Source organism: Branchiostoma belcheri, unplaced genomic scaffold (assembly GCF_001625305.1).
Source record: "Branchiostoma belcheri isolate BF01 breed outbred unplaced genomic scaffold, Haploidv18h27 scaffold80, whole genome shotgun sequence".
NCBI classification, from domain to species: domain Eukaryota; kingdom Metazoa; phylum Chordata; class Leptocardii; order Amphioxiformes; family Branchiostomatidae; genus Branchiostoma; species Branchiostoma belcheri.
This window is the reverse complement of record NW_017804465.1, coordinates 1,113,968-1,128,145: the sequence shown is the minus strand read 5'-3', so window position 1 is coordinate 1,128,145 and position 14,178 is coordinate 1,113,968. Positions and strand designations below refer to the sequence as shown.

General features: G+C 41.7%; 1 protein-coding gene across 1 annotated transcript in view; it reads right to left on the bottom strand.

The window, feature by feature from the left end:
• Nucleotides 1-4,263: 4,263 nt before the first annotated feature.
• The window catches only part of LOC109486450 (probable G-protein coupled receptor No18), an 11,087-nt gene continuing 1,172 nt past the window's right edge, over nt 4,264-14,178 (bottom strand). The window contains exons 3-5 of the mRNA XM_019790280.1: nt 6,266-6,625; nt 5,371-5,791; nt 4,264-4,933 (exon numbers count right to left, since the gene is read on the bottom strand). Coding sequence (XP_019645839.1) covers nt 4,524-4,933; nt 5,371-5,791; nt 6,266-6,625 — 1,191 coding nt within the window. The 3' untranslated portion in view covers nt 4,264-4,523. The remainder of the gene's footprint in view (nt 4,934-5,370; nt 5,792-6,265; nt 6,626-14,178) is intronic.

Genomic DNA, 14,178 nt, shown 5'->3' with positions numbered 1-14,178 from the left:
ACGACAAAATAGCTAGGTGGCGTCCATATACTGTGAAGGTGTCACACATCATACCAAAAACTCGTTAAAACGATTAAAAGTTTGCTACCTTTAGACAATTCTGGGCTGGCAAAATTAGGAAATCAGCCAATAAAAGAACACGTACTGCTAACTTGTCTCCCAGAATGCTCTATTGTCGAAATGTTTATCATTTGGTTTTTCTCTGAAGATTTGCCCAGATAACTAATGAAATGAAAATGTTCACTTTTTTGGCGTTTTTTTTTCAAGATTGGTTACTTAAATGATGCATGCTGCCACAAAAAGAAGATCCATCAACAGATCTGTATACATTCTTATCTACACAAGACTAACTAATGTTGGCGGGAACTTTGGAGAACTGTCGTCTGTTTTCTTTTAGCGTCATTATCACCAAGCAGATGCATATGTCATTCAGCTCAGTCTTATCGTTTTACACGTTTTCCCTTCAACTTTTAAGTACATCTTTCTAGTAGCGCATCATGCGCATCTCTAGATTTTCTGAGTTAAAGGGCGCACAACTAGAAAGATGTACTAAATTTAAATGCTAATGTTCCAAAGACACACCCCACGGCTAAACACCGAGACTGGCTTGGATCATTACATTTGCTCGGAGATCGAATCTAATCATCTGTAGGACAAGACAGTAGTTTGTAACAGCTGTCGCGATTGGTACGTTAATGTGCGGATAACTGGGTCAGGTATGTGGGGCGATTATTTGCTTTGAGGCGAAGGAGAACTAACAGACGACAGATAAGCGTGAACACTGTCCCGATCGGGCAGATAACGTCAGTTTAATGAACTATTTATCGTGTCTTCGCAGTGCAAGGAAACAGTTGAAAGAGTCGGGGCCTCACCCAGAAACAAGTGGTTCGACTGATATGTCCACAGGCAGGGGTGCCAAAAATTCTTTACGGAATTAATACGAATTTTCGGAATTCATACGAATTTTACGAAAGTACATACGGTTCACTACCCGGGCCGCTTATTTGCTTTGAGGCGAAGGAGAACTAACAGACGACAGATAAGCGTGAACGCTGTCCCGATCGGGCAGATAACGTCAGTTTAATGAACTATTTATCGTGTCTTCGCAGTGCAAGGAAACAGTTGAAAGAGTCGGGGCCTCACCCAGAAACAAGTGGTTCGACTGATATCATAGTGTCCACAGGCAGGGGTGCCAAAAATCCGTTACGGAAAGCATACGAATTTTACGGAATTCATACGAATTTTAAGGAATTCATACGAATTTTACGAAAATACATACGAATTTTAAGGAATTCAATTTGAGGAATTCATACGAATTTTACGAAAATACATACGGTTCACTACTCGGGCCGCTTATTTGCTTTGAGGCGAAGGAGAACTAGCAGACGACAGATAAGCGCGAACGCTGTCCCGATCGGGCAGATAACGTCAGTTTAATGAACTATTTATCGTGTCTTCGCAGTGCAAGGGAACAGTTGAAACAGTCGGGGCCTCACCCAGAAACAAGTGGCTCGACTGATATGTCCACAGGCAGGGGTGCGAAAAATCAGTTACTGAATTCATACGAATTTTACGGAATTCATACGAACTTTACGGAATTCATACGGATTTTACGGAATTCATACGAATTTTAAGGGATTCATACGAATTTTACGAAAATACATACGAATTTTACGAACATACATACGGTTCACTACTCGGGCCGCTTATTTGCTTTGAGGCGAAGAAGAACTAACAGACGACAGATAAGCGTGAACGCTGTCCCGATCGGGTAGATAACGCCATGTACCTGTCTACCGTTTATCGCATCTTCTCAGTGAGGGCGATTAGTTCAAACAGGTTGAGGCCTCATCCAGAAACATAGAGTGCAGCTCAAATATTTCTTGTTAGAATTGTAACGAATAAAGCCCTTCAAATTTCCACAAAACCAAAACCATTGTGATCGTTACTTAGTCTGTACTCACCATAGTCATATTTTTAACTGTTTCTATTATGTGTATTTATATTTCAGTCCATACCATGGTATGGAGGAAATATATTGTGTTCTCTCATGTTTCTTCTCCTTCTCCTTCTCCTCCTTCTCCTGCCAAACAGTCAAAGGGATTCAACTCCGCCATCATTCAGCCAAATGACTTGAAATTTGGCATGAAGGTAGAGTGGGCCAATACCCCCAGGCGTTTTTTCCATTTTTTTTATACATGCCTTTGAAAAATTTTTATGAAGGTTTTTTGGGGCATTTTTTGCCCAAAAATGGATTTTTGGATCCTGAGCCCTGGTTTTACAACCAAATGATCTGAAATTTGGTATAAGGGTACCTTGAACATGTGTCTACAGAATAGCAGTCACATATTTGGCATACACCACTTCCAAATGACTCATTTGGGGGACTTTAATGGCTATTTTCAGCAAAAAAAGGGCCAAAAGTGCTATACCCGTTCCATGTTCTATGTATAGAATGGCCTGTTCCATCCATGGAACACGTGTTCCATTGCGGGTTACCTGAGGTCACATTGCACGTAAGTTGTGCGTAATGACCCACACATTCAATTTTATGTGCCCAAGACCTTCAAAATGTATCAAATCTCATCATTGTTAGTATTTGCATACCTGTAATAAGATTAGTAAAGCTTTCGAGATTCAATGTGCTTGTTCTTGCATAATCAAATTTTGTTCTCACATAGCTACTATATAATTCATTTATTTGAGAACCTTTGCCAGTTTTACACTGGGGTAAGTTTGGAATAGTCCACTTTTGCGTGGGAGGGAGATGGACTGAAATATGCTGTATTTGCTCCCAAGCAAATGTCGGCCTCTCTAGTTCTATTTGTATGTGTTCTTTTATTCATATGGGAGATGGATAATAATTAGAAGCGAAAAAATAAAACATGTTGTTGGGTAAGGGCCAAGTCATATTGTGCGTGATCGTTGTATAGTTGGAAACTGCTGAGGATTTTCCCACGACAGTCGTGCCTGTGTCCTGTAGAATTTAGTTGTTGTCTTCTTACGGAAAAACGTCGACATACCATTCTTATCTTAAAGCAGATGTGCGTTGGACAAAAAAATCTTAATCACAACACAACACAGCTATACAGAAAACCCAACAATATTCTTTATTCGTAGAATGTTCACATTATGATAACAGTCAATACTGACTTCCACAGATTTTAAAAAGACTAAATCACTTCGTATTTACTCTTCAACAAAACACAGTTTTACTTGTAAACTACAGAGTATAAGATTCTTAACGACGATGTTTCCAACATTTATTGGTTTCATGTCCGAGTTCGTATTTATAAACGCTTTAATAAATAACACCATAAGAAAAAAAGATACGTAAAAGTAACAAGTCACTATTGCACAAACAGCCATGTCACGTAATAAATCTACACGATAGCATGAAACGATGCAGTATTTGACTACATTCAAATACGCAACATAACTTTGGCTTTATGTCTAGCAAAAATGACAGAAAATAGCAACTGTTTTAAGAATCTACACTTAATTCAAGCACGATAATATTGCACGTTTGCCTTCTATTTCTGACAGCTTTAAATTCCTTGTACAATATAATGATAACAGGACATGAACACTGACGGTACAAGAAGGTCTTTTTCACTGGTCGAAAACCGTACAGCGGCCAAAAATGGAGTTGATGATCCATGATGTAAAGTATGACTTGAAAGACAACATTTAACAGTTTTATCAATGAAATTTGTTAAATTACTGTTGCTAGTTTTGGTCACTCGCTGGTTACACAACCTCAGTAAGAAGGGGGCATAGACATAGTTGAGCGACTTTGGCGGCGAATTTATATAGTTATGAGTTGTGTTGAACATTACTTCACTATTACAAAGACCTATTTCCCGTTTACACCGTCTAAACTATGACTAAAGGCACATCACGTTCATAAAATCTTTGGGTAAAGTAGAATACTGAACATGATTTTAGTTGGACATTTTGTTTTTTCTCAACACAACAGGCAAGCTTGGCGTGTTTAGAAACGTTTACAGGTAATCTAAAGAGTGCTTCTATATATTTTGTTTTCTGTCCATTTTATTCCTGTGACAAGAACAACACTAGAACTCTTGGTTTCAGCCACTGACTACAGATATATTCAGACCAAACGACCAGACGAAAACAGTGAGTTCTGAGTTGAGACAAAAAATCTACTTTTTAACTATGTCACAGATAATCCTTTTTATTCTAAATATTCTGAATACACCAGCGTTTTAAACAAATACTGAAGTTTGGCAATCACGCCGCCATCTTGAAAAATGGCGGCCCCTATTCCACACCAAAACTATTAGACGTACTCCGAAAGCATGGCTTTGTGCTCCAATAGCAGTGCTTCGAACTCAGAGCAAACCTTTCTCTCCAACAAGTTTATGTCCTCAATTCAACTTGTCTCTCAAACAAGGATACGTACTCCATTCCCGACGCAAACCAGGCGAAGAATGCCGTTGTAGACATCATTTCTTCCCAAAGTCCCGCCTAATTTCAAAGCATCAGACGATGTACGTTCACTACAAGCGCGATGTCGTAGTGGTCTGCAGCTGCGAACCCTCCCCACACCCCAACATCTTTCTAAACGCACGTTTGAAGTTATCGTTACATAGCGGGTAGAGAAACGGGTTCATCGTCGAGTTTATGTACCCAAGCCACGTGGCGCCGATCAGAATGTTCTCGCCTATGTCTGTGCTGTTACAGAACGCCACGAAGAGGATAGAGTACGGGAGCCAGCAGGCGACGAAACAGCCCATCAGGATGCCCAACTGTTTGGCCGCCTTTCTCTCCGAGTGCATGCGAGAACGGTTCTTCAGGTTCATCCTGCGGAGAAGGCTCCCTCGCGTAAGGCTGAGTCTCTTCTTTGCAGACGCCTGCTTGCTGGGGGAGCCCTGCGGATCCCCTATGGATCTTCTTGGACTGAGTCTACCTGTAACACAATGACATTTACTGTATTATCATTATCACAATTTATTACTACATTGTATCAATAGAGTAAAATTAGTATAATTAGTGTCTCTCTTTTGTTATATTATACATTGTTTATGAAGCAGACCAGATTCCTATTACAGTTAGTAGAACTGTTAGATATTCTCACCACCACCATATGTGTATGTTAATACCACAAACTATGTAATAATAATAGTATATTTTTCCATACGTTGTACCCGCTACATCTGTTGCGCAATAAAGTTCTTCTGTATGTCAAATGTCGATGAGACAAGTTTTCTTGAATGTATTAAAAGTGTATGTAAATAATAGTTAATGATATAATGCTGCATTTTATGTAAAGGACTCCAGGAAGAATAGTGATGTATTATCACTAACGGGGGCTTCCTAAACAAACAAACAAACAAACAAACCAACCTCCAGGCCAGCTCATTTTACTACTTTTTCTCTCGCTCTTCAGGTCGGACTCGTCTTCCGGGATGGGCGGCATGTCGCCCGAAGAGCGGCGGCTGCACGACTCCTTGTTGTCCACAGACAGATACTTCACGTCATCGGGAACTGTGTCTATCACGGAGTGAACTGCTGTGTTGTTTTGGGAGGTCATTTTCGCCAGGACGGACACAGGCTGCTGGCTACCGCGTGGACCGTTGCAACTTTTCGCTGGCGACGACTTTTTCTCAGGAGATGTCCCTCGGATTTTGTCTCCAGCGACGCTTAAGGACCCGCGTCTGGCTCTGAGACGCTGTAGTTCCGACGTGGAGGATCTTCTGAGTCCTTCGTGCATCTTAATGTCGTTCTCGGTCGGAACGGAGCCTCTCGAGATGTGGACGCTCAGGTTCTTGTGTCGTTTTCGGACCTGCAAAACATGATATAGCACAGTCGTAATTATTACTCTAGGTACGGAAGTACTTATTTGGGTGGCTGAGATGTGAATTTGTGTGACTGTGTGTCCGAACAAAGTAGGTTGACAGCACGTGTATAGAACGATTGGCAGGCAGAATGACAGGGATGAGTGCTCCACCGCTTCTGTGTTGCCATGCAAATGGAAATGGAAACATGACTCGGTGAGCAGTGAATTATAGGCTACAGAAAGTCTGTGGCGCCCCCCGTCTCCCCGTCCCCGTCTCTCTAGACCGCCCTTGAGAGATGGTTGAAATGCCCTGATTCATTGACAAAGTCTAAAATTGCACAGTCAAAAATTATGGTACGTCCAGTTTTTTCTGTTAAAAATTACAGTTCAAACTTGCTTCATAGTTACTTCTACCGACACAGATGAACTTTCAAGATAAAACAAACAAACAAACAAACAAACAAACAAACGCACCTTGTTGTAGATCTGTGCGTAGATGACGCTCATGAGGATCATGGGGAAGTAGAAGTTGAAGAGTGACGTCAGCACCTTGAACGTGCAGTTGGAGCTGAACTCGGTGTCGCAGACGTCACCCGGAACTTTCCGGACTCCCCCGAACTCGAAGACGTGCCACCCGACGATGGGGATGATCCAGAGAGAGGAGACTCCCCACACCAGAGCGATGAAGGCCATGGCTCGTCTCTTGGTGCGCTTCCGCATGTATTTCAGTGGAGTGGTGACGCTCCAGTAGCGGTCAAGGTTGAGGACGAAGAGGTTGAAGATGGAGGCAGTGCTCGCTACGTAGTCTACTGACAGCCACACCTGTTGGAAACAAAGAGAAAGTATTGAAAAAAAAAATTACTGATTAGCTAAAAATCTGCTTTAGTAAGTTTCAGCACGAAGAGCTCGAAGATGGAAAGGTTGACGACTGACAGCCAGACCTGCGGGGAAAAGGACTGAAACCAATGGCTGAGAATTAAAATGGTAAGTGAATAATTGTAGTTAGTAGTTGAAGATTTGAATTTGTTTTACCAAATACACAGAATTAAAAAAAACTCACTTTTATAGTTTCTTTTGTAAGTTTCATTTGTATGCAACATGCATAATGAAGCAAGCGTATTTCTGACGACCAAAGAAAGAAAAATCTCTTTCTACCCCAAAAGACATCTAGAGTTCTTTCCAGGCCAAGTCACAAATCTTAGGAGGACCGTATCACATTGAAGAAAATCCCAAGATATGAGATTGCGGATATTGCTCCTCTAACGGAAATCCGTAAGAGCTCAACTGCAGTGTTCCCGTCGGATGGCACGTAAAGATGATGTCTCTTGTTTGAGGAGACCACACGTCAAAAACTCATCATACTAATTGAAAAGAGTTTGGGGTCCATCCTGGTGAGAGTGGATCATCAACCCTACCAGTGTTCATTTTATATGATTGTATCTGAAAGGTTATGAAGCAAGCGTATTTTCTTGTTTCTTGTATTGAAACAAAAAGGAAAGTAATTTTATTCTTTTTTCTACCCCAGAAGACATCTAGAGTTTTTTCCAGGCCAAGTCACAAATCTTAGGAGGACCGTATCACCTTGAAGAAAATCCCAAGATATGAGACTGCGGATATTGCTCCTCTAACGGAAATCCGTGAGAGCTCAACTGGCGTGTTCTGGTCTCCGAGGTGCCTGGGAGAGGCGAGCATTGTTATGACTTTCCTCATATCGCGTAATCTCAGGATTTGTTGTTCCCACAGACTTATAAACAGGTGATTTCCGTGGAGAGATTTTGCCGGAAGCATCTTCAGGCAACTGTTCTTGATGTTTTATTTTGTTTTTTACTTTCATACTGCGAGTACATACTGCTTTTTCTGCTTAGCACTCAGCATATATGAGAAAGAGTATGGGAAGGTCAAACACACAACACTACCAGTGAGCTAGCCCCCTGCTGTGGTGCTTGCCCAAGGTGTGGCCCAAGGGCTACAGAAAAAGAGATGGGCATCACCCCTATGCCCTGCACAGAGTTAAATGGGACCTTTTTTTCTAACCCATTTAGGCACAGAACTAGATAGGCACCGTTCTGGATAGCCCGCGTGTGTCCAGAACCGTGCCTTGGGCAAATTTACGTTCTTGGATACGCGGAGACTATTCAGAACCGTGTCGCGTATCCATTAACCGTGCCTGACCCTAACCCTAACACATCCAGGCCAGGCATAGAACTAGATGTACACGGTTCTGGATACAATAGAAAGTATCCAGAACCGTGCCTGATCCTAACCCTAACCCACTCAGGCATAGAACTAAATAGGCGCCGTTCTGGATATCCCGGAATGTCCAGAACCATGCTTAGGGGCGAATCTATGATCTTGGATAACCTTAATCAATCCAGGCACAGACCTAGATAGGCACGGCTCTGAATAGGCACTAGATAAGCAATAGTTCTGGATACAGTAGTACAGGCCCTCGCCATATTGACCTAATGTCAGATGTCAGGAACGACAGCTGAGAGTCGGTACTTCCATATATCGATTCCCTGCTCGAATCCATTACTTCTTACGATAAAGGTCACTAAAAGGAGCAAGGTGTATTCCATAAGGTGCAATGGGCCTGATGTATCCAGAACCGTGCTTTATCCATCTGTTCCCTACAGGGAAATTAGGGCTGTAATAACGTTACATAACAACTGTTATACGCGGTGGCCCACAAGCGAGGAAAACTTCGCATAGACAAGTCTAACTTTTCTGGTAGGCTTATACACCACATCTAGGAAATAGTTAAATTGACGCATCTGCAAGGTCCTAAGTCTATATACGGTAGCAACACGGCTGGTCTTCTCTCTGTCATTGGGCGATTTTTAAAATCGGTTGATGACCGAGCATCGTTCAGTGTGACTATGTATGTGTAGTGAAGCCGGCGTAATGGCAGTCCCGTACCATATATGTGCCATTGATAATGGTTCATACCCTATGTTACGACAGCCCTATGTTACGACAGCCCTATGTTACGACAGCCCTATGTTACGACAGCCCTATGTTACGACACCCCTATGTTACGACAGCCCTATGTTACGACAGCCCTATGTTACAACAGCTATTGTTATTGTTAAATGCTGACGAACAATTGATGTCGGCGCCTTTCGCATACGTTAATCTCATTAAAGCCCGTTTTTCAAGTTTCCATCCGGTAAAATGTATCCACAAATATTTCTCATCGAACAAAATCATTTCAGATTTGAAAATTCTCTTTTGGGAGTTACGTTTTTGATGGTCTTGTAGCGGGCGGGTTGCATGAAAATCCACGCCGCAGTTCGCTATCCACGCCGCGGTTCGCTAACACTTCCGGCTTGCTTGAAAAGGCACCACTCAATATGGATACATACATTTTCCCAAAAATTCTTAATAATGAATTTCTTTAATGGAATGTTACTAAGTAGTGGTAGAAACACCGTAGAAAGTAGCGTAGTGTAACTCTCTTCGCCAACAAACAAACTGCAGCTCTGCAAAGATGGCTCTATCCAATCAGAGCGCAGGTCATATGAGGTCAACAAATCAGAGCGTAGAGTTCACGCTGCTACTTACATATTAGCATTATATTAATGAGAAAATGCGCGTATTTTCTTCTACGGCGAGGTAGCGAATGTGTGCTGCAAGTTATTTTCCAGCGATTTTCTGACTTTTAACGCCGATTTTTCGCACGCTACGATCACGCTACCATTTGAAACTGTACTGGAGACACCAGATGAGTGATCATTTTACAACCAAGGAGCACTTTTGTTGAATAAAACAGCAATGAAAGCTACGATACAGCCAAGTTATTTTCAAAATTTGTCTCGTGTATGAGAGATAAGATGACGCTTCTTTACACCGGAAATGTTGCTAGTACGGAAGAAGTACGGACGAAGCAAGGCTCTTCACTATTAAAATCCGGCTATCGCAGGCGCTACTGGAGGTTACAATTAAATGATGCCGATGTTCGGAGTTTTGCAGCAGAATGTCCTAATTAAGTATTACTGGCGATACGTTTGCCATTTGTAGCAGTGTTTTTTTTTAATGTCAACACTTGTAAAAAATGTGGAATGCTTGTGGACAGTTTCAACTTGTTAACAAGTGTAAACAAATGCCCCGCCCCCTCAATTAATTTTCGCGACGTGTTCCCTTAGTTAATTAATTCGCGACCCGGCACTTCCCTGAACTGGACGGCCTCTCAGTATCTCTGCTGCAGTCTGGCGGAAACACTGTCAGTGACAATTTATTACGTGAAAATTTTCTTCGAGATCATTACACTCCATACATTTACAATTTATCATTTGGTGTCTGAACATAGCCATAATCGCGTTGAAAAAAGGGGGCGTCAAAACATAGAGCTGTCGTAACATAGGGCTGTCGTAACATAGGGCTGTCGTAACATAGGGCTGTCGTAACATAGGGCTGTCGTAACATAGGGCCGACCCCATTGATAATACCCATACCGTTCCTTATTACCTATAAGCAAAAGGTCCGGCACGACATGTTATCACTGTGTTTTGGACCGATCCCATAGCCCAGTCAACTTGGGTCAAAACGTAGAAAATGTAGTCACATTGGTCGAATTGTCATGCTGTCATTAGTTAAACAGCTGATTACGATTGGCAGCCATGTTCCGTGTGGTACTACGTGTTCCCTGCTGTTTACCTAGTATGTCGTGTTCGTGCCATACCGTTTACGGTAAAATGCACGTTGACCAACAGTGTGGGGGCAATGTAAGTTCACGTAGTCACTGCTTCTGAGAACTGTTTGTTCCATGTGCGCTGTACCTTGGACGTTATGTCACGCACGTGGACTCAGTAAATAGCAAAGAACACGTCAACTGCATTCTGAACTTTTAAAAACAAGAAAATATTTTTGGAAAAAAATTAAATTTCATGACGAACGCTTCACAAGTTAACGTAACGTCCGGTGCTGTAATGAGCATGGCATTGTATTTGTCGTCCTGGATTCGGGTAGGGGATTTATATGGCACCATGTGTCGAGCCCGTCTGTCTAAATTTGTAAATATAATTTTGATGGTGATTGTTAGACTTTCCATGTTTCGGCATTTTTACATCTGTCAAATTTTGAAAAATATCTTTTTTTTTACTTTGAACACTTGTTGAAAGCACTTTTTTCACAAAGATGAAACCAGGGACAGCTGAGCTGTTCAGTTTGAATCAATCACAACATTCCTGGTCTCATTATCCCCCATTAGTAGCATTACCGCTGAGGCGGGCGCCATAAGTCGCACTGGTAGTTCAAACGGATTCCGTTGACCTAGAAGTGTGTTTCGTGCGTTTTGTGTGTGTCGCTGGTGCCTCAAACTATACAAATCCAATTTTGGTCACTCAAGTAAAAGGTGACATAGTGAAAGGGTGTCTGCTTGTTGCCCTTAATCTGTTTTGATCTCATTTTGCCATGACCTGGTCTGCTGGTAGGGTCGAATGGCGGTGGCCTGAGGGTAGCGGACACGAGAGATCGAGAGGTCGCGAGTTCGATTCCTGGCATTCCTAAATAGACGTTTTTGGGAAACACATTTCACACGACGTTTCCTCACTCCACACAGGTGTAAAATAGGTACCTGACTTCGGTTAGGGACACTAAAACAACAAACAAACAAACAAACAAACAAACAATAAAATGTAGTGGGGCGGTAAACTGTACTTTTCTAGCGCCCAACTCCCCTGTCATGTTACTCGTAACTCTCTACTTGGTAAAATCTGCTCTTTCCAGCCGCCTTCCGAAACCGCCTGGTAGAGGTTAGGGTCTGTTACCTATAGCCTGTCTTGTCCGTTGTGATTTACAATTTTTGTACGCAGATTTTTTGCAATTCAGGGAGTCTCATCCCTGCAAGGTCTGCTTTTTGTTGCCACAAATAAAGATCATTATGTAGCAATAGCATGGATGGACTAATTCCAAGACCTTGCCCTAGACACACTGGACTAACAACCCCACGGTCTGTCTTGATCTTATTTAACCTTGTTGCGGGCTCGTGGAAATTTCACCGCCCTTATAAGTCGTTCCCAAGCAGCGCGGCAAAGATCAAGAACCGGGTTGTTTTGACCGTAACAGGCTTGTTTCTTTGACACATTCTAAAGTTTCAGCATTTCATGGTTTAAGGAAGGATTTTTAACCTCCATGGTAGGACTAAGTGGCATGCCGTGAACTCTGAGAACTGAAATGAAATCCGTGTGCCAGATTTATAATCGCAGATTTCCTTTCTAGCTTCAAGACAGTATCAGAAACATAAAAACACGTTAGCAACAAGCCAGAGCCACCCTTTGCTTGGAGAGTACCAAATGTACGGTGCTGGAAAGACATCAGACTTCGTGTATTTTTGCCATTAAGCCTTAGCCACTAAAGAAGTCACATCGAAACCAGACGGAGTGACAGGTTGAATAAAGGTTCCAAACGGGAACCATGTGGTTCCAGATGTCTTACTGAAGAAAGATTGCAGTGTGGAAGGTATCGGGCAACTGAAAAATGATCCCACTCTACCCATTTCTGCGTACGTGTACCCTAGTATATCGAAGCAATTCAACACAAACAAAGAAACAACCAAACGAACAAACAAACAGACAAACCGAAAACGAAATCTCCTTCCACGAAGGCGATTTTAAGAATTTCAAAGTAATTGCTATTTCAGCGCAAAATCTACTCAATCTCCAATAATTGGTAATAGACGTGATATTACTCGTCAATAAGATGCATTTAGAGGTGTAACACGCTAATAAAGGAACCATACTTCAAAGAAAAACACGCCACCAGCTGTGATATACAGACTTAACAGGACTAGATAGATATTGATTGGTGAGAATGCCGACTCACATTGTTTCAATGGAGCTTCCTGTCAGAATCGATGGACTCTATTCGTTTAGTGACATATGGGTATGTCGTGGGACATCTTGTACCGCCGGTCAGTTTAAAGTGGACACGACATTTAGAAAATCTAAAAAAACTTTTTGAAGTAAAAAATTTCTAAAACTATTTACATATTACTCGGACATAGAAAATGCCATATGATTATTTTTGAAAGAACGTCTTTCTTCAAACAATTCTGAAAATCTCTACACGCGAAGCCATTTAGTTTGGATATCATTATTATTATTATCATTATTACAAAGACGTTCAAATTTGAAGTGTTATTCTATCACAGACATGCACATCAAACTGTGTCCGAGCCAATAGCACCAATTTGTACAAGGACAAAAGGCCGAACAATGCAATATTATGTTTGGGGCACACGTTTATTTACTGTAGGTAAGGGATATTATAATGTTTATGGTAAAGTAAATGGAATAAATTCTTCCCATTGATAGTGTAACTTTTGATTCTGATACTGTACATTAGGTACCTAAATTTAGCATGTATTTATTTAGCCACATGGTAACAATACAGTGGTGTCGTGTGGCGTAGCGGCAGAGTCCTCGACTCGGAACCAAGAGGTCACGGGTTCGAGTCCTGACATGCCACCGATCTTGTGCCCTTGGGAACGGCACTAAACACGACTTTCTCAAATTCACTCAGGTGAAAATGAGTATTGTATTGTCCCCTGTGTTGGTGGCGGCACTAATATACGTTGAAAAAGCTTGCGTGTGCCGTCACCACGTCTTGTGATTACATGTTGAAATTAAAATAAAAACAACAACACAGGAGTATACAGCTATACAGTATCACGCTTTTTGCTCTCCTATGTACTGTGCTCAGTTGTGGTCTCTATACACGCTGGGTACAATTTGTAAACTACGTGTCGCATGCAACAACGCTTTTATAATTTTGTTGGCCTACATTAAATATGATAGTGCTAGCCACATGTTTGTATCAGCTGCAGTTGTCACTTTTGAAACCCACAGGAGAAAGTTAACACATTCAATTGTCACACGCCTGCTCAACTCAAACAATAGTCTCATAAGACTGGTAGTTCACTTTGACATATTCTCCATCAACAACTTCTGGAAACACTACGTCAATCTGGTATTTAACTTAAGCAGTCCGCACATTCAATTTCCCTTGGCTAAAATTGTATTTTAATCTTTCTGTACATACATGTATTATACTTTATTTATGGGTCTGAAATAAGAAATGAATTGAATTGTATATACTGAATAGCAGTTTGATATACCCTGTCATCACCCGATTTAAGCTATTAGTCCTGCGGCATCGGGGCGGGTGAACCGTAAACAAACAGTGTCAGACTGGTGCTGAAAGATGGCGCAGGGTCTACTGTAAATGTGTTTATTTTTTCGCTGGGACATTTCGTAGTAGGAGAGGAAAGGCTTTTTCGTGGTGTTTTAAGTTCTTTAGTACGGTAGTAATACAACGGAAACGCACAAGTGCTTAAAGAAAACCTCTCCCATACTATCAAACATACATCAATCATT